The 24,143-nt window shown below is 39.4% G+C and overlaps 1 protein-coding gene across 2 annotated transcripts in view; it reads left to right on the top strand.

Annotated features, from left to right (window-relative positions):
- The window catches only part of JAG2 (jagged canonical Notch ligand 2), a 300,244-nt gene that overhangs the window by 212,617 nt on the left and 63,484 nt on the right, over positions 1-24,143 (top strand). The window contains exons 8-15 of one of the 2 annotated variants that reach the window (XM_086937916.1): positions 2,987-3,100; positions 4,063-4,176; positions 6,729-6,842; positions 8,118-8,164; positions 8,338-8,511; positions 17,037-17,187; positions 17,562-17,726; positions 17,922-18,035. In XM_086937916.1, the coding sequence (XP_086794042.1) occupies positions 2,987-3,100; positions 4,063-4,176; positions 6,729-6,842; positions 8,118-8,164; positions 8,338-8,511; positions 17,037-17,187; positions 17,562-17,726; positions 17,922-18,035 (993 nt within the window). The remainder of the gene's footprint in view (positions 1-2,986; positions 3,101-4,062; positions 4,177-6,728; positions 6,843-8,117; positions 8,165-8,337; positions 8,512-17,036; positions 17,188-17,561; positions 17,727-17,921; positions 18,036-24,143) is intronic. The other variant, XM_086937917.1, reaches the window with a different exon arrangement.

The following is a 24,143-nucleotide window of genomic DNA, read 5'->3' as shown; positions in this document are numbered from 1 at the left end:
TAGTCAAACACACTATTTTGTCTGTTCCCTCCTTGGGTTTGGGAGAGAGTAATACCTCAAGTGGACTGTACCTCCCCCCTCTTTAAGGACCTGTTGATTCGTTTCCAGGGGTACCACTTGGCCAGTAATTTTGATTTTCATGTCTCAGCTTCCTTAACGTTTTTTTTTAAACTTTTTCTTTGAAACCTCAAAGTTTGGGAATACGGTAGGGAATCCCAAAGTGCTCTGGGGTAGTGGCTGGAATAAGCTGGAAGTGTTAAATTATGTGGTCTTGCGAAAGAGTGTTGTGTATAATTCACCCTCAACATTTCTAATCATTAGGTCCAAAATGGACATCACATTGAAGGGCCTCCTAGTGCCCAGTGCCGTTTTTGTATTGGTTTGCATTAATAGATCAAAGGATTGATAAGGAAAATAATTATGCTGTAGCCAACATTAGATAGCCAGTGCCTAATTTGTAAAAGTGAAATAAAAAATAGATGTACTGAACCAAACTTTTTCTGATGAGCCTGCTGTTTAAGAACCAGAAAACCCGGTCTGCCTACTCTTGATACCACTTAGTGTCCTTTTCCTTACATCTCCCTACACTTCTGGTCTCTTTTTGTCACTCTTGCAGTATCTATCATCCTAAATGTTTCACTTCATCATGTTTTCCTATATTTTTGTTATAATCCGTATATTCCCCTTTTCTGCCCTTCTCGGTTTTGTTCTGGGTTAAAATCGAATGATAAAAAAAAACCTTGCTTCCAAAAACCAGTACCAGAGCACCACATGAAAGCACGGGTAACTTAGGCACTGATAAATCCTTTATCACTTTAGTAAATAATCAACGCTTGTATCGGGTGTGATGCTCGGCTCCCTATATTCCTTGGCCCTGTATTGACAAACATTATAACCTGTATATAAGGGGCATATGTTACATAGTTATTCTTAGGGTCGTGTTAAGTATTATTGTTTTATAGCATCTATACAGCATTTCTCCATTTTTGTTCTATATTTTATACTATCTGCATGCAGCATGTTTTTTTTTTTTTGAGACGTGTTGAGATCTTTTCTGCACTTTCTCAAGAGGGAAAACGAATGCAGCACAGGGTGCAGAGAGAGAGTAGTTATGGTTGGTGGCGGTGAAGAAGACAGAAGGAGAGTGGAGGGTGAATCCAGTTCACCTGCTGTGAAAAACACTATCTGAGAGATGGTGAAACCAGGATCTCCTGGTATCCGAGATGATCCTGAGTATGATGGCTTGTCTGGTGGTTTGTTTCTGCCTCGCTGTACATGCTTGAGGTGATGTTGGGCAATGGGCATATATCCCATATAATCCATGGTCACAGTGACCCAAGATGACCTGTAAGTGATGGGGTAGCCCAAGTAGCGCTTTCAGCATCTGATTAAGGCCCCCTTTTGTGTTCTGACATGATGCAGATGCGACCTGTGATGACCTAGATGTGGGGGGGGAAAACTCAAGCAACACTGAAAAGATCCTTTTACGGGCTGATCCTGTGTCAGCCATTTACTCTGGCCTAAAATAGGATGAATAGAGTGGCGTAGGTATGGGATAGGGCCAAGTAGGTAGCCTTCTTTACGAGGGCCTTTACAGAGTATCCTAGTGAGAATTAATACCATAAACTGTAATTAGAGATAATTTTTACAATTCAGGACCGCAAACATAGGAAGCCCACTCATATAAGATGGCGGTTGCATCATGACATTGATGCAACAGTTTTCTTAAATGAGACCGTTCCCATAATCAACTGTATTCCCAGCCAAGAGAGTCCCCAACCTAGTGAATCCACCATCCTCATCCAAACACACATCTTGAATACGGACTAGTGCACCCCATCGGCCCCTAGGAAGAACTGTGCCTTCTGGCACAATTTCAGACCGATCTGAGGGGAAAATACAGAAAAACATTCATTCAATGAAACCTACCATACATTTTGACGATCCCATTCCCTCCCACCTACTAAAAGAGAGCCACCAATCCATTGAAAATAGTGAATGCATCTCTCCAACAGGGATCTCTCCTTGAATGCCTAAAGATGAGCCAAGTATCCCCCTTAGTAAAAGAAACGGGCACTGACCGGAATGACTTGAACAACCCCTGACTTTTCTCCAGTTAGCAACTCCTGGCTAAATTGATTAAAAAATGCATTTTAAGAGATGTCTCAAAATTCTATCTTAGTTCCCTCTCCAGTCCTAATACTTATATTTGTCTTCATTTTGTTCCATGAATACACAAATTGAGGCCTCCTTTTATGCTTGTAATATGAATAATAATGTTTAGGATTTTATAGAACTGCATTAGACAAATTTAATCCAAAGGAAACTTCTCTGACCGCTCCATAAACTCGACCATGTCTCTCTATTTCTTCAAACCTATGGAGATCACCTACTCAGTAGACCCATAATTCGGTCTGTAATCATACCCGAGTTCATCTATGTTACTGCAGGAGGATTAATTTACATATTTACTTTTTAATTAGTATCTTTACTTGTTACAGGTATAAAATGTTATTTATACAACACAAAAATGTCGGTAATATAAAATCACCACAATAAGAATGAGGTTACAGGCCATGTTTTCAAAGGGACTATTTGCTTGGGAACAAGATATGTTTTTCTTTCACCTTCAGGTGATTTCAATCTTGAGATTGCGACATGAAAGAATTGGGAATAAAATGTATGTTAATCTATTCCTTATGCCTGTAAGTGGATAGATGTGTCCTTTACATAACCAAAAGAATACTTATGTAGTGTATACTCCAAGATAAATCAAATTTTACAAACTCTGGTTTCACCAGTTACTGGGTTGTATTCACTTAGCTGGTTTAACATGAAGTTGTACTGCGTATGTCTGCTGCAAATATCACCTGCCGCATTAGGCTTTTTGTTTTATTGTTTTTTAATAAATGTGCTTATTCTAAGTGTTTACATCTGCTTCAGAAAATATTTGCACAATTCAATTTATGTTGATATTGTATTTTAGCGGAACACGCCTGTGTGTCCAGCCCCTGTGCTAATGGAGGAATCTGCCATGAAATCAACTCTGGCTTTGAATGTCACTGTCCACCAGGATGGAGTGGGCCTACTTGTGCGATTGGTAAGTGCGCTAAAGATTATTATGATTCAGAACTTTGAATAATGCATTATATGTAACATTCACTTTTTCCTTGTTCTCAGGATATATATGATTGATCAAGAGTCACTGGCAATCATTTGGCTAGGTCATAGCTTGATTATTTGTACCATCATTAATGTCTTCTCAAGCATGGAAAAAAAAAATGACATCCTGTGATAAAATGTCAGACAGCTTTTTATCCCCATAGTCTAACTTTTAGTAGCTTACGGGACTCGCAAAGTGAAGTTAGCTTGCATGATTCATCAGTTAGTGTACCATAGAGCAATCTTCTACCTCGAATACACACTGCACATTATTGTTTGACAGATCTAAACAATCTACCATATCGATTTAGATGCTTTGAAAGCATTTCGATCTCAGTACCTTAATATTCATCCCAGGCTTCTCATAAATTCTCCAATATCTGAATGTGTCTACGTTCGATTTAGTGTTTAGTCATTTTGTCCCACCATATACTTGATAATCTCACCTGAAATGCTCCACTATTTAACAGGCTGACATGCCAGTGACTGAAAAAGGGAGATCATGTCACCTTACCCTTGAATGGACAGGGCTGCCCAGGGCAAACTATTGCAAAGTTTTAAACTGTCTGGAATGACTGTCCCATCACTATTCCAAAACATGCAACCTTAAAGCTACAAATGCATTAGTACTCTGGGAAAATGAAGAATGCCGTTTGTAAAATGAAGATCTTTGCGAATTTAACCACATCTCAATATCAATTAGTTGAATGTAGGAAGTATTGACAGTAGTTTTACAGATAAACCAAAAACACCGAGATTTTACGTTCTTATTTACACGGTCTGTTAATTCATGCTATTTGGTTAGTGAGTTGGAAATGTTTATTTGTTTTTCTGTGTAGCATGCTCAGAGTGTTGTGCTGTGTGTAAAGTCATATTTGCAGATTTCTTTCTTTTTTATAGATCTTGATGAATGCATTTCAAATCCTTGTGCACGTGGAGGTACGTGTATCGATCTTGTTAATGGATTTGAGTGCATATGTCCGCCTCAGTGGATTGGAGCAACCTGCCATCTTGGTAAGTAATTGCTGTAGGTTACTCTGAAAAGGAAATGTTGACGTAGCTCTTAACAAATGAATAATGTATTGGCGTAAGAGATATGTGAAGCCTTTTAACAAGTTATCCTGTGACGATGGTTCCTCGAGATAGCTGTGTATTGAATGTTTGAACTGGATTGCTCCGAGCCAATTTGTTTGCAAGTACTGTTCGTCTAGCAAAAACTCGTTCTACATGCAACCATAATGATGTTTTAAATTGTCTTAATTTCGATGATAATTCTACATGCTTTGGTGGTGGTTACTATGGTGGCGGGTTGTATAATTTCTGCATTATGTTCAGGTTTCTGTTTTCATCTGAACTGATTTCAAATTTGGGCTTTCAAATACAATTTCCAACGTAACTGAGACGTTTAAATGATTTTGCCCATATTTTGGGGTTTGGTAAATTGTGGCATGATTATTAATACTTGTATGCATTTAACGGTTGAAGTCAAATGCAACTGAACACGATTAAGTACACATTTGCATGATACCGGAGTGTAGCACTATTGCATTTGGGAATTGTAAATTGGCCACAACTAATGTCTCTCATTTGTCCTAAAATTTGTTGGAATCAAGTGCCAGCAAGCGTGAATCAGATTTTTCTTTTCTTAGTCATCTTAAGCATATTGATCATGTTTTCTGGCCTTCCTAGCTCTACTGTTTTCTCTGACGTGGTGTAAAAAATAAAATAAACTGTACTCTCATAGATACAATAACAGCCGTCTTTATTTTACCCCTTTAAAATATATATGTCCTAAATTGCACCCTGAACATAATTTCCATGATATAAATGTTTCTTTTTAAAATTAGGTTATCGCATATTAAAGCCCAGAAGGCTAATGAAGTAAAGAGTATAGAAGTCGGTCTCCCAGAGATCCGTATTTAGAAGCGGATTTAATTTTTTACAATACTTTTTTCTCCTTCCCAATATTTTAACTTTTTAGACTTATAAGGGAACTTTGCAGTATTTGCGAAGATGTTAACCATTGGGAAAGCTCCCTTGTTTGTGAGGAGTCTTGGGCTGTGAGCTCAATCCAAAGTAGTTGAAATGCTCGGTTTGCTATATTGTATTTGTATTTTGAGCAACATAACAAATATTCAAGTAATCTAAATTATTACAGCGGTCGAATCCCACCAAATTAACCGTCTTGATAGCCTCACTTATAATATCCTGCAAACATTCTGATCAATTACTGAATCTTGTCCTGTGAAGCCTACCTTTCACCATTTTATACCAAATAATAAGCTTTGTTATATGGTTTATGTTACAAACTATGAAGAATTGATTAGTTCCTGCATTCCCTCTTCAAAGGCCAGTCCGATTTTTAATGCCCAATATTGATATTTTTTTTATCTATACTTATATTGTCATATATAAAACCTTTCTGCTGGTATTTAATTTGTGAGACTGGGCCTGTTTCTATTTCTAGAAGTTATGCCTAGTATAAATGTTTCTCTCTCACCATCTTGCTCAAGAGGCAGAATGTTCCTATACATTTTCCTAGCCTTCCCAACTTTTGTGCCCTCACTTTTATCTCCCAGGATTTTCACAACCCACACCGTGTGTAACACTTTATGCACTTGTGCCATTGTAGTACATGTAAATTCATGGTGAGACGCTTTCTTATGCCGTAGATGTCTGCTTCCCTTTCCAAATGCTTCCTCCGTACGGGATATGTTCTTGATGTGGGCTCCGGGAATTGCAATTTCTCATTGCTTCCCTTAATATGCCCGGTTTTTACCCACAATGTTCTCTTTTTAACTTGACTATTTGTCGTATAGTAACATAGTTTCAGAAAGCCTCAGCTCCCATTCTTTCTAGAAGAGAGAGATGTTTTTTCAAAATATTTTCCCAACCCTTACTGTCTCTTATCATGTTTGAATCTTCTTTATTATCACCCCCGATTAATCTACATCATTGATGGACTTCCTTTGATATTTTCACAGCGTCACCTTTTCTGTTACTATGTCTCTAGAAAAGGAAAATATGCAGATTAAAAGAAGGGTACTGGTGTTTCCCATAGGTTAAACGTGGTTTCTTGGACTCCATGTTAGGCACATAGAAGAAAATTACACCAGCATAAAAAAAGTCTTCCTTATCCTCGTTTGGAGACTCAATTGCTCGCACTTTAAAAAGTGTTTATTGATTTGGGAGCGGTTTTTCGTAGGAGCTGCTCACAAAAACACAGAACAGTATTTACTGATTGTCACACCTCTCCTTGCAATTCTTGCCTCCCTTTTTTTCCCTCCCACAAACAACGTTGTTGCTGATTATGATAATATGAGATGTTTCCGTTTGTGGCTCTGTCTACTATTTTCACTTAGAATGATCATTTCATCAGATTAAATCTGTTCATCTTTTGCTGGCAAATTGTAGAAGTCGATTTGTTTTTACAGCTTAAACATTTGTTGTGGCCTTAACAATTGTACTGTAATATATTGAGATACTTGCATGTGCATGTCATACCTGCTTGGTGGAATGGAGTCTTGCTGTGTTCTTTACCTGCTTTCTTTTGTCTTGTTTCACAGATGCTAATGAGTGTGAGGGGAAACCCTGTGTTAATGCTTACTCTTGCAGAAATCTGATTGGTGGATATTACTGTGACTGCATTCGAGGATGGACAGGAGTAAATTGTCATATCAGTTAGTATTTACTGAATGATTTTAATGAATTATTCTTACAGAAAATAGGAAAGAGATGCAACCATTACTTGTTTAGATCACATGGCCTAATTTGTAGACTTGTGTCATTTGAAAGTCCATTTACCAACTCTTGGGGATAATATTCACATTTAGCCTTTAATACAAAATAAGTCGTGATGTTGTGACCTGACATAACATATTTACTCGAGGAATAATTCAAGATTGTGAATCTATAACCTATCCAGTGCTGGAGAAGCACTAAATCTGACCCACTGGTGGAAGTTGTATATTCGTTGTTGGGTGTACCTGTGGCCACGAGCACAGATCAAGACATTTGTCATAAATGGCTCTAAATACAATATCATGTATATTTCATTGCCCTGTGGGGGGAGTGCCCTGCATGTCTCATTGCAGAACCACCTGTAAATCCTGTTCAAACTTTTACCAAGCATTGAAAGACGTGTGACTTGTCTGTTTGTGTCCTATGTTTATTTCAGCCTGTTTTGTACAGGTCTGAGTTGTTCATTTCACGTTTTCTAATTTGTTTAAATTCCGTTATCCTTGTGGATGATTTAATACCCAAGCGTTGCGATTTTGCAACCAAATAAAGCGTGAAAATACAGTTTTAAATAGTACATAACAGCTTGTGCGGTGGTCCTAAAATGCACTCGGTATAGCATGGTCGCCTATATCCGCTTACCTGTCAGATCCTGTGTTCTCCAATTGCCACTCCAACCACTTAGTGGCATTATAGGCGCATTTGCACAGTTGCTTGTTCTGTATTATTTTGTTTCTTTCTTTGTCTTTCTTAACCTTTGAGACTTTCTTATGAGATCTTTATCGCTGACCTGTTCCCCTTCATCTGTCCCGTTTTATATCTGTCCCTTCTTTCTCGAAAAATCAGGACTCAAAATTATCTCTCTCGTACACGCCGTACGGGCTTGATCGTGTATGTTCTGTAGTAGATGGGGAATAAAAAGACGTTGACTAGCAACCTGGTTTGCATTACTGTTCAATAATGCAAACCAGGTTGCTTGTTAAATTTTTTTATTTTTCATAACAAACTCTGAGAATAACACCTTCATACTTCCTTTCTCACTTTACCTCTCCTTCATCAACAAAAAGATGCTCTAAATCTTATTCACAACTTACATTTTTGGCACTGCTTGGTTTTGAATGTCTGTAGTTTGTGATGTTCTGCTTTGTTAGAACGATATTATGACAAATTAGTTTCGTTTGACATCAGTTAAATGACTTTCATTGTTTTGTCTGTAGATGTTAATGATTGTCGTGGGCAGTGTCAACACGGAGGAATTTGCAAGGTAATTTATAAAACCTCTCAAAATGCAATTTAGGTTACGTACAGAAGTTGATATATTCTTGCGTTTAATCGGCCTTTTTACCATAGTAATGTTTAAAAAAACACTTTCACGTTGTTGGTCTTTACTAACGTATGCAATCAAGTGAATTTTTTTCTCCTGCTTTGTGCAACCAGGATGAACTAAATGGTTACCACTGCATTTGCCCTCGTGGATTCATTGGAAAGAATTGTGAGATTGAACTGAATGAGTGCCTAAGTAATCCTTGTCAAAATGGAGGACACTGTGAAGACCTAGTCAATGGTTTCCACTGTCGATGCCCAGAGGGATATGCTGGAATATTCTGTCAGGTAAGGATGGTGCTGGGTCTTCTTGTTACATCATTGATCAGCTTGAGTTGTCGAAAATGGTTTATTTCAGTTTCTTTCAGAGTTGTTAACTCTACAGTATTACCGTTTATTTTAACACTACTTAGGTGTTCAGTCTATCCCTGTAAAACCAATTTTTTCTATTACATAATTTGTAGAAATCAAGTTTCTGTAGACTGTTTTCTTAGGATTTCCACCTCAGTAGACTGTGAGATGAGTCTTTGACTTTCCCAGAGCTTTATCTCTGGAGGCCTATTATAGAGGCGATTTTCCCCATTTACTATCATCGTTGAACCCACATAACCACCAGTGTCTGAGACCTCTATGCTTTGATTAAGGGCAGCATGCTATAGCCCATATAGCTGCCCTCATCCAGTCATTGGCACAGGTTTGTATTTCAAACATAATGGGAAATTCTCTTTTTTGAGTGTGTGGAGTAATACACCTAGTCCCACTCTTCTAAAGGGAGCAAGGGTATTACTTCCAATACTCATGTTGGGTAAATAAGAATGAACTGGTCCATCCCAAATTGGATCTCCATGATTTTAACAAATCCTTACCCCAGCAAGATGGTATCTTTAGCTTGGGTTCTTCTAATAATATTGGAAGTACATCCATTGTATAGTGTGAAACAACTGTGGGAATATAGAAGGCTCTGCATCTGCCAACACTTTGCCCCTGTTTCTTTACTAAGATTTGACCGCTGTGGCTGCCTTGTTCTGGCTCCAGAAGATCCACTGCTGCCCTTACCTGAACAATTTCCCTACCCAGGGTTTGTCAAGGGAAATACCAGTATCTAGGTTGGCCATAATGTTCAGTATACATTTTGATCATGATTTCTCAGTATTGTCCTAAAAAGCCTCTCCTACACCCTTAAAGATATTCCTGTTCATGGGTAGCATTTTTGAATTTCAAAAGGTCTTGGAAAATGTCGTTAGTTTAAACTGTTGACCACTTCTTTCAAGTAATGCTGGGATAGCCTAATCAAGCATGGTGAGCAAAAAACAATGGATGTAGGCCCAGATCTCTGTACTGGGGTGAATGTATGACATTGTTCTGCTTTCTGTCCAACAATTGTTCTTTTTGCCTTTGACCACTTCTTTCAAGCAATGCTGTGATAGCCTAATGTTCCAGATGATTGAATCATGCATTGGAGCGGTTTTCCACATGTAGTTGTGCAGGGGTTCCCTGTAACGCCGGTTGGCAGAGCAATCCGATAAGATTCTAGACATTCAGACCATATGCACTTTCCACCTTTAACACCAACCAATTGATGGTTACAAGCGTCTGGTGGGATAATCCTTCTGTCTACTTGAATCACAGGTACTGTAATGACCAACTCATCAGCGTTTGGTAGGGGGATGAGATGGGGTGGTTATAGAGGTGGAATGTTTAGGGCTCAATGCTGGAATTACTTGGACTCTGCCATCTCAAAAAGATGAATGAGATGAAAGCATTCATCCTAGCTCTAAAGATTTCCTTTTAATAGCCATTCCGGAGTGGTCTAGATGTACAAGGCCAAGGCACTCCTCTACATTTGAGAGCCAAGTCCAGGTAGTTCTGATGGCTAGCAATAGAAATGTGTGAGAGGGTATCAACAAGGGCATATTGCTGATGGGGTCTAGACTGAGGCGGTCAATAACCAGACAGTATCTTCAACAGTTTTGCCCCTTTCGAGGCTACTCCAGGGGGTTAGCATTCTGCTAATGCAAAGGACCACAGTCCACACGAAAGGCATTCCCGTCCTTCCTGTGCAGGGACATGGATCAAGTGAACAATATCCCGCCCACCAGGGCCAACAAACTTCTAGGCCTCTACAGCAACAGCCTTAAAACTGCTTTAGTTCCCACCTGGTCACAGACTACCATCCTGTGGGTGGTAGGATCAGATATTTCCTATAAAGGTAGCAAAATATAACATCTGTTAGGTGGGCCCTTCAGATCATCCAAAGAGACTGTGCCCTGCCATTCCTTTTAGACCCACTGCATGTTTCATCCCCATCAGAACACCTTTAAGAGGAGTGCATGTCCATGTTGCTCAAAGCAATGCTAGCTCTTGTGACTAAAGGAGCCAAGAAAAGCCTTCACTCCACGAAATATGAACTGGGTGTTACTCCTGCTATTTTCATGTGCCAAAGAAGAATGGAGACCGTTGTCCTATTTTAGATCTCGGCTCTCTGAACGCCTTCTTGAGGAAGGCCAAATTCAAGATGCTTACACTAGCCCAGACTTAGTCTGCCCTGAATCGAGGTGACTGCTTGATGTCTTTGTACCTGTGGGACCCTTACTTTCATGTATCTGTCATGTAGGCCCACAGACACTAGTTGCTGTTCCAGGTGGGCCAGGAGCATTTTCAATTTGGAATGCTCCTCTTTTGCCTCAGCAGTGTTCTCTAGTGTTAACAAGGGCGATAGCGCTGGTCGCGGCACATCTTCTGAGATTAGGGATTTTTGTTTTCGTCTACCTCAATGACTGGCTATTGAATGTGAGCTTACCACAGTCAGTTGTAGACAACTTCTAGACAGTTGTGAACTTACTGGCATCAAATTGACACCTGAATCTTTGTAGAGGCTCTCTTTTAATAGACTCATCCGGAATACAGTACAGTTTCAGGCCTTTTCTCCAGTATGAGTCCAGAATATTTAGGCTATGATTCCGGTGTTTCATGATTGTCTCTGAGACCTCTGGGCCTCTTAATAGTCTGCATTCTGCTCGTCTATTATGCCAGGTGGCATATGCAGACTCTTCAGTGGAACCTGAATTCTCAGTGGGCCCAGCACCAGGGGACCTTATCTGATTCCATCCAAGTTTTGGAGGGGACTGCAAAAGACTTGCAATGATGTCTCAACCACATTTGGATTTGCTTAGATCCCACCCAGAGCAGATGGTGGTGAAGGATAAATCACTGTTGAGATGGAGGGGTTATCATAGAGAGGTAGAGATCAGAGGGCTGTTGAGGTTTCTGGGCAGGTCACCTGGCGCGGAAAGCCTTTCTCCGTCCATCAAAGTGAGGCTGGTTCAGGTTAAGACATACCATACCATGAGGTTCTGTAAAAAGCAGGACTAAATGCGGGCCTGTACAAAAAGGCTCTTTGTGTCAGGAGCTGACTGGAGTGCTAGGGCATTCTCCTAATGGAGAGCCACCTAACACAATCTTTGAACGCCAGGGTGGACAAACTCAGCTGGCTGCAGCTGGCAGATCACGAATGGCAGTTACACCCTGAGTTTCTACTAGGTGTTTTCCAGAAGTGGGGAGAAACCTGGCTAGGTCTTTTTGCTACCATAGAGAACATGCAATGTCAAAACTTGTGTGCACTGTAGTTTTCAAGAAGGCTCTTGGGGACTAAATCCAAATGGAGTTGAGCCTGGGGCTCTTGCACGCCTACCTTCCGCTATCTCTCCTGCCTTAAGTTATGAAGAAAATCAGGAACAACTGGGCCCAAGTCATCCTATTAGCCCCGAATTGTGAAAGAACAGTGTTATAACTGGAACTTCTGGGCATGAACACCTATCCTCAATCATGATACCTCTTTGGGAGGGTCTCGAGTCACAGCAGCAGGACAGGGTCCTGCGCCCGCACCTCGGTGTTTGGAGATTAAGCAGTGTTAGTTGACAGCAGTCAGTCTCCCTCCCGAGGTTGCGGATGTCATCCTTGCTGCTAGGCACCTCTCGACAAAGTTTGCCTATGTCGGGCACTGGGACAAATTTACAGATTTATATTGCACCAGCAATACTGATCCAGATCAAACTGTTGGATGGCTTATTATTTGTTTTATCTTTGGTCCAACAAGGTCTTGCAGTGGGCACTGCTTAAGGATATTTGTCTGCCCTTCCAGCATTTTACATTTACCTGCAGCCCTCTTCGTTTGAATCGGCAGATGTGATAGATTTCTTTGAAAGACCTTACATACAGATTTCCTCTTACGCCTTTTGTTATGTTGCAGTGGGGCTTTATTTTAGTTCTTAACTTTACTAATCTGCGCCCCCTTTGTTCATTTGCACTGCTCCTGTTTAATACTACAGACCCTTGAGACTCTTCCTCATCACAATCATTTTTATAAGGCCTGTCAAAGAACTGCAGGTTCAGTCAATCAGTCACCACAATATACTTCCACCTGTTCCCAGGAAACCAAGTGCTCTGGACTGGATTATACTTTCTGCCAAAGGTGGTGTTGCCTTTCCTTATGTGGCAGTCCATCACTATCCCTGCTGTCTTTTCTTGACCAAATCCCTCAAAAGAATAGGAGAGGTTGCATCAGTTGGATCCCAAGAGAATTCCATACCTTTTATTTCAATGGGGCTAGGAAGCACTGGGTAAATTACCAACTTTTTATAGGGTTGACCATTGCTAAGAAGATTAGAACAGCCTAAAAGTATAATTATCCAAATGTATTGTTCTCTGCATAATAATGTGCTATGTTTTTTAGCCAAGACAGATCTTCTTAAGGGTCTTTAAGCAAATTCTGACAGAGCTAAGCCCACCTTTATGGCTTTGACCAGGGGCGTTGTAGTGCTACACATCTGCCAGGCCGCTACATAGGCATATGTCCACACTTTCATTAGGAATTACTGTCTTGAATATCACATCTGAAGGAAGAGCCATTTTTCCTGCTCGGTCTTGCAGGATTTCCTGGTGTGAAGTCTATTTCTTATACCCTCCACGTTTTGGGAAGTAGTGTTTTGGTATCTATTCAGAAGGTGAAAATGATGCTGTTAGAAGTATTCATCAAAAACACAAGTTACTTACCTTTGGTAACGTTATTTCTGATGCATGCTTCCATCTTATATCGGATTCCTCACCCCTCCATCGCCCCCCTGTCCTTCCCAACGTCTGTACATTCTATGTAGTAGACACCAAGGTGTTAATGAGGCAGCATGTCCGATTATGCACACTGTTGCGATCTCATTGTCACGGACAATACACTTCTAACGGTTGGGCAGTGCTTTCTTGTGAAATGACATCTAGATACAGTTCCGCACCATTGCTTCTGGAGGCAGGATGAGGCTACCACCATGTCCAGTGGCGCCACTTGACAACAAGCAGGAGCAATTGCTAAAAAGTTTCCGGATCCAGTCTGGCATGTAGGGGAATTTAAAGGTTGGAGAAGCTGCATATAGAAAGATTAGCCATAAAAAGAATGCGACCGGAGGCAAGTACCGTGTTTGTGAATTACAAACTACAGCGGGAAAAAAACGAGATGGCCATATAAGAGCAGCTCCCTTAAGAGGATGCAACTTTGTAAACCTTCACATGTTTCAAGATTTGTTTGAGGTTCAAGTTTTCTCCTAAGTGCAGTAACAAAGGCAAACTTTTAACCACTTTCAAGTAAGGCTGTAATTATGAAAGTATTCGGTGAACGTATAATGTGTTTAGCATATTTTTTTTTAAATGTTTTGAAGGTAGGTGTTGTGCCAAATAGCCTAAGGCGTGAGTGGGTTGTTTAAATTATCTTGGCTGGTTTTAAGTAGTGCAATCTTAAACGTACTGCATGATTGTACATGTTTGAGGAAACTGAGATGCTTTCGGTGAAAGTTCTGATGCACTGTAGATTCTTGATTTTAAGTTTTCCTTTCTGCGCTTCTTACCTCCATTTTGTCCCTGTGATCCATGCCATCTTGTCTTTTATGAACTCTCCCGTTTTGGTTTTTAATTCGAGTTCCTGCCGGCTTAATAACGACAGTATGGGTTCTCTCATCTCCATTTGCTTGCATCATTTAAGGATTGTAGCTTCCCCTTTTGTGCAATGCTGTTCAAAACTTCGCAACATCGGAATGTTTTGCCACGAAGATGTTGTTTGGACACATCTAATTAATTTCGCTTACATGATCATCTATTTCAAGTTATGCAAAACTGCACTTCATGCATAGTTTGCATTAATGTAGTCATGAGAAGGCAAAAATGATGATCTTGCAACTGGGAATGGATTTTTGTGATGTAAATTGCCCATGTACCAACTGAGTGATAATTTACCCCCTCTGGTCCCTTGACTAAATGGGGTTCCCGATAACATGACCTTTCTGCTTCACTCTTGATGTTATGAAAGTGTTTCTGGTTCCAGTGTCTGAGGGAAGTAAGTTCGCAAGTGGAGGAATCTGCATGGAGGGTAGACTTCTTATCAACCCTCATCCCCTTGAGGTAAATATTTATGTTCTCCTGGTTTCTTGCCGTTCTCTTCTATATAAAAAAAACATAGCTTTTATATCCCTGAGTTGTACGAGCGGGGTTTAACACAACTGGCTGGTGTCACTGCTCACCTTACTTATTCCATGAATAAAATCTCCCTGAACTGTCTGAAACCATACTGAATTTGGAGTTAATCATTTTTGCGTCAAAATGTCTTCTGCAGCACATACAATAATTAGCTTTAAACCCACCTCTGTGTACAATTCAGTTCCCCAAACATTGCTGTGTCTAGTAAGTTGGCTCATGTTGATTTTGTCGATTGGGAAGGTGTTTTGATGTGCATCCGGGGTCAGGCGCCAATCTTTTTGCAATTTATTTTAATGATGAAACCAGTACTTCTGTAGAGTTGAAGTATAACAACGTGTGAGGGGTAGTCTTCCCCCTCAAACTCAGACATACCGATCCAAATAGAATAAATATTACAGTTCTAGATGCACGGTTAATCACGGTTCTGCTGCCAAGCAAATCTTATACCAGTGTTTGGCTTCTATATATTATTTGAAAAAGATGCATTCATTTTAGACAATTTTGCAAGTCCGGTATGACTCCATTTGTTATGCAATAATCGCCAAAATAATCACTGAAAGGATTTTACCTCCAGGCTCCAAGTTATTACAAATAACCCAACATTTCTGTGTTAATTGCTAGCCACGCTGCCCTGTGCTATGTCGACCCAGGTGTTCAATAAGGACAATTAACAACCTGCACAATACCTAGATTTGTGCTGAAACAAATCTGTAGGGAAAAGAGACATTTGAGGATTTTTAAATGTAGGGTTTGTGTCATAGTATTGGTTAGTGTGGGAATGACAGCTGGAAAGCAACTGCACAGAGAGCCATGGTCTCAACGGGTGATGCTAAACTAAGCAGATTTCTTAAAATGATTTAATAAGAAGACTCTGGACCAGTCACTTTAATAAGTCTTTTTATGCAGCAAGTGTCCAGTGATTAAATGAGATTCACATTTAGTGAATGACGTTGGTTCCTTTTGTTCAATGTATTCATGGTGTTTTCCATTACTCCATCCAGTTCCCCTTCCAGGCCAGAACCATCTCCATTGTATCACTCCAAAGTAAGACTTTCAGACATGATCAGTGGGCTGCCCAAAATAGTGAGGTGCACTCCGTGGCTTCTCACTATCATTGGCATAACAGAAAGACTTGTGGCTGTGACTGAGAGCGCAGCAAAAAAATCACTATTGATGTAAGGCCACAGTGCACTGTTATTTCCCCTTGCATTAAGGTTGCTTCTCAGTGTACCTTTTACTCTTTATAAATTGTTCAAAATGAACTGTAAAGAAAACATCGGAGTGCTCATGGATTATAGAGGTTCACAGAGAGTCGAATGTTCCAGCGCAGCAATTGAACTGAAATAAAGCTCCAGCATCTCACCTCTGTTTGGCCTACAAGAGATTTTATAACTGGCACTTGTAAAGTCCTCTAAAGCTCTAGTTCGAGGTGTACAATTCAATGCATCCCATGATAGGAAATGGCCGACTAGACCAAAAAGAGAACTTTGGGGTTGACTTTGTAGACCAAACCAAAAGTCTGGAGTTTTTTTTATGGGCCTGCAGTCTCTGTAACATTCAACCTAAATCTCTCTGAAAGTGAATGTCAAGGTCCTCAAATGTGACAGAGATTAATACTGATGTTGATTCTGATAACTGGTTTATTATTTCTCTAAAATAATTTTTGCCAGCCTTTAACATCTTGATTTGCTATGCATTTGGCATCCCTTCCAGGAGATTGAAGTACAGTACTGTAACCGGGGCATTGCTTCTCACTTCTTTTGACATTTACTTTCTGGTATGAGTGAATGAATAGAGCTTTGCTGCCACTAGTTTCTTTGACATTGCCTTTTGCACATGTTCCAAACAGGTGCATAGCAATTTATTACTAAAACGCTGCATCTCGGGTACTCTCTGTTGAAATAACAGATTTTTGCTCATTGCCTACTAATTCCGTCTTTTTCTTTAGTCGCCTGCTCCTGGGAAGTAAAAACCTCTTTATGGTTTAATTACCCTTTTTTAGATTATCTTTTTTTCTTGAATTTTCTGATGGATTTTTTCGTTTTAAAAATGCTGAAGGTTCTTCAGACTTGAAGGCATGTGGTTTGAAGATTCTAGAAAATGTAGTGTTACATGTTTGAGAATGTGGTCATCTTGTGTAAGGGAGATTGGTGCAAATTGTTCAGAACTATCTGCTGAGTGATAAAGTATTCACATACACATTATCCCTGTCATCACATTGAACACTGAAGGCGATCCCGATCGTGAAATCCCATTTAGATTCTGTTTTTCTGACACCTAATTCTTCATTATTTTAGATGGACGTGGATTTTTGTGAACCAAATCCCTGCCAGAATGGAGCTCATTGCTATGCCCTAGAGGATGATTATTACTGTGCATGTTCCGATGACTATGATGGAAAGAATTGTTCTCGCCTTAAAGACCACTGCAAGGACAGCTCCTGTAAAGGTAAGCCTTAATTCACTCAAGATTGAGTTTTATATAGAGCTATGGTCATCATGATGTGAAAAATGACGCAGTTAGAAAACCTTATAAGATTTGGAAGAACGCTCTTTGAAGGAAACGTTCTAGTGAAAAGAAAATGTTTTTACTGCCAACCTTCAGACATGAATGTACATTAATTTATATGTATGCAATTAAGTATCAAAACAGTCAAAAAGCCAAGAAAACCCATTTGTAAAACCCTGTGAAGTTAGGTTTGATGTTGCCATTCTTTTAAACTTTGGAAGGAGATGCGGGGTTGACTTTGTTGGAATTAATAACCCTTCTGTTACTAGTGATTTTTTTCTAATAGGCAAATGTACCTTTCTTTCTAATTTTAGTTATAGACAGCTGTACAATAGAGATTTCCACTAATGCCACCCAGGAAGGCATCCGATACATCTCCTCTAATGTTTGTGGCCCACACGGACGTTGCATTAGTCAACCAGGAGGAAATTTCACGTGTGCCTGTGGAAAGGGATTTGTTGGGAAATACTGCCATGAAAGTAAGTTTTGAATGTCCATAGCGGACATGTTCATTGATCATCTTATTCAGTATTTTAACAAATTAATTATATAGCTGTTTTCAGCACAGTAATTTAAAATCATACTCCTAACTCGATTATGATAGTTTTTTTTCCTAATATACATTGTTGTATCCTAGTTATTGTGCCAACTGTGATTTTATGTTTTTTTTAAAGATATCAACGACTGTCTTGGGAAACCTTGTAGGAACGGTGGAACTTGCATAGATGAAATAGATTCTTTCAGATGCTTTTGCCCAAATGGTTGGGAAGGAGAATTCTGTGGCATAAGTATGTATACAATATTTGTGAAATATTTAAAATGCAGCTGCTTTTTAGTAGAGTTATAACATGTTTTCTAATGTGAAGTCTATATGTTTTATCCTTTTCATTTCACCTTCTTGATAACTTATTGAATGTTATTTTTTTGTATTTTTTGGTATACCTACATATATTTTTGTGCAAAATATTAACCATAAGCACCTAGTACTCTGGTGCTGTATGTTTTCTTAACATGATTTGTGCATACACTAAGATGCCTCTAAGACACAGATGACAAGCTTTCTTCTAAGAAAGCGAGAAAAGGTTATTGGGTGAACACAAAAACTCGGTTGAGGGTTCTGAACTTGAAATTATATTCAGTTTGGCCCAGTGGAAGCACTAGGTGATTCCACGGGGACAAGAATAGTGTAGGGAATCCAACTGGCAGGTTAGAAAAGAGTTCATTTTTCTTTTTGGTCTTCCCCAGCAATTGGCAATTAATGTAACACTTTTGTGGGTTTTTATTTTAATTTGGCACCAAGCATCAGAACTCCCTAAGAAATCACAGCCTTTGTGTGGGTTGCTGACTTGGACTCAACAATGCCCAAACAGATGGGACATGACTAAACTAGCCCTTCTTAAGTATGTAATTTTCTCTTATTTGGTATTTAGGCCTGAGCTGTAAGACAAAACGGCAAGAGAAATATGTGCAAATATGAGATGAGTAATTAACCAAGTGACAATAAGGATGCAGGAATCAAGAATTTAAGGATGCAAACAGAGGTGAATAAAAAAAAGAAAGAAAGTGCTAAAAATAAAGAACATCGGGTAAGGGTGTCAAAAGTTATTAAAGAAATCCTGTTCTGTAAACGACGATGAAGCAAGATGTCTGAATAAAAATTAATTAGAGCAGTAGAAATACTCAGAAAATCTCAAAATATCCTATTAGACTAGTACGAAAACCAAGCAAAACTAGCCCATAAGTGCACACTGTGGGATTGATGTTTGGGTTTAGGCTACTCAAGAATGTAACTTCTACTTTAGAAATGTTCTATACACTTCAGTGGTTCATAGCAAAAACCTATATTTGGAGAGTCCACACCAAAGGAGGATTGCCACAGTTTAGAGGCTCCGAGAAGTTTGGTTGAGATGAAAATCCTCATAGGAGATCAAAACTATTTTACTCACCCAAGGACATTGCATCTTTCTTTAGAGATGCTTAGAAATGTTGATGTTTTCAGTTAGTAGGAGACTCACCTTAAAAATAACCTACTGGAGAATTGATTTGACAACTAGATGAACTAGCCTCAATGCCAACATTAATTTATGTAGTACTCCTGTTTTTGGCCAGCTGTTTACCTTATGTCATCTACTGGCCCATATTAGTAACATTTTGCAGAAAAGAATAGTCACTGTAGTTTGAATAGTGGGAGTATGTGGACATGTGACCACTTGCATCGTATTTTCCTTGGATTCCTAGCAAAAGTGATTGATTCATTTATATATTGTTACCCCAGATCACTGTTGCTATACCAAGCATTCTTGGGGAGGTCTTGTGCAATCTGGCTTTTAGTATAAGAATGATGCACAGAAAAAACATAGCCCCCAGAAGTAATTTGTTTGACTGTGGACAAGATGCCCTTTTAAGATGGTGACCTGGTAGAGGAAGGTTCCCTTTTAGCAGAGAAGACTGCCACCAAAGCGCTTCACTTTGAAAAGGCATGAGGAGTTGGCATCAGAATAAAAGGTAGAATTGCGTATAGTTTGGTTTTAACCCCTTCAGTGCTGGCCCGTTTCCGCCCCTGTGCTGTAAACAAATGAACAGGGGCGGGCCATGACGAACCCCAGCCGTCATCAGCACACGAGCACCGTAGTGCATGACGGCTGGGTTTGTCATCAGCATGCAAGGGGTTAAGGAAGCTTCTGTGTGTAGACAGGTTGGGGCATTTAAGTAAATGTCCTGTAAGTCTAGTGTGCATCCATCCTCCTTGATGTAGGCAGGGAACACATTTAATGGAGTTCCTGCGTCCTTAATTTCTCGTGATTTTCTTCAGATAAGAGGTTCATTAAAAGTCTGCTTTTGGACCTTTCTCAACCAGGATGTAGCTGGTGTAGATGTAGTGTTTTAATATGTGGGAATGCACTTGACCTCTTTATTCATCAACAGGTTCTGAAATTCCTCTGCAAGCCCTCCAGAAGGAAAGCTTCCAGTTTTGTGATTGAATTTGAAATGTAGATCTTTAAATTCGATCTTTTATCCAGAACTGGTATTTGTCATTGGTAAAAGGGTCATCTGCAGTTGTCTTTGTCAATAGGGTGTGTGAGCATTTAGCATGTGTTCGGTTTGTATGCTCAGTTACCACTGCAAAACAGACGAGGAACATAATAGGTGCAACTTTCCTAAAATAAAGAGAATCTTTGAAGATGATGAATATGCTAGTTCTGGCCTTTTTTGAGAAATATTTTCTTTTATGTATTCAGCCCCGTCTTCTTTTCAGTCCCATTATCAATGTGATATTCATGCTGCGGAGAAACAAAAAAGCCAAAAATAATCTTTTGCCAAGTCTGATGGTTTAAGGTGCAACCTGGATGAGCGCCTCTTCGAAAGGCTATGGCAGTAAGCCAAAGTAGATGAGCAGACTGCAAAGCTGATGAGATGCCCTCATGCATTAGGTCATAATAAAGTCTACCCTTTTCTCAGTATACTACTACACTTTCTTCGGTAAGATAGTACAGAGTAACCATGTCACTCTAGCAGTTTCCTCAACCACACCAAACGCTTTCTACTGAACAGCTATAGGTGTGTTTGCCTACATTAAAATGTCTCCCACAGTAATGCTCGATTTGGTCGTAAACTAGTGTCAAATTATAATTTGATACCATGAAAGTCTCCTAGCCCCAGATGGTGACTAGGACTCCAACACACACTACTTTTTAGAAATTCAAACATTCAATGCAAATTTTTTGAGGGAATCAATTCTTTATAATTCAATTCTGTCACAAAGGATTTACTTGTGTTTCAATGTGATTTTTTCACAACAATCAGATTTGAAAAGCAACAACAACTTCTTGTATGCAAAACAATTACAAAAAACCCAATGCATTTCAGGACAATTAGTTCCTTCGTCAGGGGTATTCTGTGAAAAGAAAGGAAACATTTCAAATGAAGCACTTAGTTGGCTGTAAAAATGTAATTTTTATGTGATTATAATATTTTATCATGCAGCTCACACCGCAGTGACGCAAAGTGTCAGTGATTAGACAACTCTATTGTACTTACTCTCCGTTCAAAGCTATATGCTAGATCACCTGAAAGACAACAATGAAAATGAAGCAAAGTATTAATCAATTCTTCCTGATCATCTCTACATCAAAACAGGCCATCAAGCCCAATCTCAAGATTCAACATACCTGTGATTAGATAATCGATTTCACTACTGGAGATTTGAATGATTAGACAGTGTTACACCTGTTAATTGAAAAAAACAACTTTAGAACAAACCTAAGAGTCAACTGCCCTATCAGAATGTCAGTCACATATTGGTCAAGCTCAACTTTGTTGGTGCTCTGAAGAATTGCCAATGTTGAAGTGGCCTTGAGAATTGTATAAATGGGACTGTTAGTACCAATAGTATGGGGTCAATAGCCAAACTATGACATTAAAACTACCTACTTGAACACAGATGATAATGTGACCACTAACCGCCAGAGCGTTCCAATTTTGCCACTGAGTACACGTATGTGTATACAAACTCCCGAGTCAACCTACGAAATTAAAGACAATCATGAGGAGAAACCTTCTGAGTCGAATACTGTGCTCTTTCTATACATTGACACACTCAACAACAAGCGTGATGCGAAACCTACTACCGGGAAGTGGAACTCCCATGTGCTATATCCATTGGTTCCGTATTCATTTTCCAAAAAACTGCCCACACGCGCTGATTCACCACACCTCTTTCTGAATGAAGCTCACCTTTCAGAGCTTTAACACCACCGTCGGGAGACTTCAGCCGGACCAACTTCCTCGCCTAGTGAGGCAGCGCGATTTCGAGTAGCCATGACTGCTGCGTTTCCTTTCTGGTATTATTAACCACTCGATCACGTGATCACATGATCACGATGGGCAACAAAATTAAACAACGGACTGTATGTAAACTTCCTGACAGCGCGAGTATGCGTAGTTAAAGGGAACGGTACGAATGCATCTTAGGAAGCCAAAGTGTATATTCCCGGATTTCAATGTCGGCGCGAATAAATCTTCAGAACCGATGCATATATTTCTAAGTTCTGTGTACACATAAATAGTTTGGTGCTCGAAGATGATATACTAAGGTGGTGAAAGATTAGTGTGAAAACATGCAGTGGAGATTTTTTGAGCCAATTGCAATGCATTGAGGTAAACCAAGGAAATACAAAAACACAATGATTATCAACCAATACATTTTCGTAACTTAATCATGATCAATACCTTAACGTTCTCAATGCAAATAGATGGTCAACAGTACACCAAAGTAATCTTTTATAACTATGAATCAAAGGTGAGATGTCTGTGTGCCTTAGTGGTGTGTGTTTTCCACATAAGATGGGTCTTAAAGCGTCGTTGTAGTGGAGATCCCACAATGGTTATCTTAATCCCTGGTAAGGGTAGTTAAAGAAAATATGCCATTTCCAATTTTTCATTTAGACCTTTTGGCATGCAATCTTTTTATCCAAAAGACTTCTCTCTGTAAGAGATTTTTTGAATTGTCCGCACCTGGTATTTTCACAACTTGCTCTATGAGCTGAAATTTAAGTTGTGCGATGTTATGGTGTTCTTCTTCCCAATGCACCGCCAAACTTGAACTGCTGTTTTTTGTGCGTATCTTACTTTTATGTTCTGTCAATCTAATTTTCATTTTTCTCTCAGTTTTGCCTACGTAAAGCAGCCCACATGGGCATGTTATTGCGTAAACGACATTTTCTGAGTTGCAATTGGTGTTACTTTTAAGTTTTATTTTTTACCTAGTTCTGGGATGGAAGAACACCTCCCCAATTATGACCTTATTGCAATGTATGCAATTCCAACCTTTGTGTGTACCTTTTTTGCCCGTTGTTGGTGTGGTGATTGGTTGTTTTTTCTTTTTCGTTAACGTCTCCTTTAGGTTTTGAGCTCGCGTATATGCGAACAATGGTTTGTTCTGAAATAATTTGTTGACATCCGCTTCAGACTCCAAGAGTACCCAACTTTTGTTTATAATAGTTATTTTCTCTGTGGATGCTGTGGAATATTTCGATACGAACACCATTCTGCCCTGTGGTTTCTTTGACACTTTTTCTAGCAGTTGTGCTCTGGGTAAAAGTTTAACTTTGTTAAGCTGTTGGTTCAAGATTTCCTCTGGATATCAATGATTGTCCCGAAATGCATTGGGGTTTTTTAATTGTTTTGCATACAAGAAGTTGTTGTTGCCTTTCAGATCTGATGTAAGATTGTTTGTTCATGACGTGAAAAAAATCACATAGAAGCACAAGTAAATCCTTTGTGACAGAATTGAATTATAAAGAATTGATTCCTAAGAAAAATTTGCATTGAATGTTTGAATTTCAACAAAGTAGTTTGTGTTGGAGTCCTAGTCGCCATCTGGGGCTAGGCCACTTTCATGGTATTTCATTCATATGCTCCCCAGGCATATCACCAACACAGCACATATACCGCAATACACAGAAAAATGTCATTGTTGGAGTGCACTCTTCACCAACATTATTCATTAATTTATCATTTGAACCAGGACAATATCCTTTCTGTTTCTTTTGAGAAAAGCCATTTGAAACGGATGTAAGAAGCTAAAAATAGCTAAAAGAATTGATTGTTATACTGAAGCTTCAAGTAAAGTTGCAGTTTTGTTGCATGTGCTTATTAGGTTGTTAAAAGTGAAGCCTCCTACACTACTTCTGAAAAGTCGCTTGGTAGTCTTCGTCATAAACTCTGTTTGTTATGTAACAATAGGTCGCAGGGGCATGCATTCTAAGGCTGTGTGGCCCTGTCATGTTTATAATATATTTTGCTCTGGTTTCCTTCTGCCCCTGTACAGGAGAAGTACTTCTCGTCATCATCACAGTAGCATAACCTCACATTGTATATCTCATAGAGCCACACAG

This window comes from Lissotriton vulgaris, chromosome 9 (genome assembly GCF_964263255.1).
Source record: "Lissotriton vulgaris chromosome 9, aLisVul1.2, whole genome shotgun sequence".
In the NCBI taxonomy this organism is placed as follows: domain Eukaryota; kingdom Metazoa; phylum Chordata; class Amphibia; order Caudata; family Salamandridae; genus Lissotriton; species Lissotriton vulgaris.
Note: the sequence above shows the minus strand (reverse complement) of the source record. Positions and strands in the feature narration are given on the sequence as shown.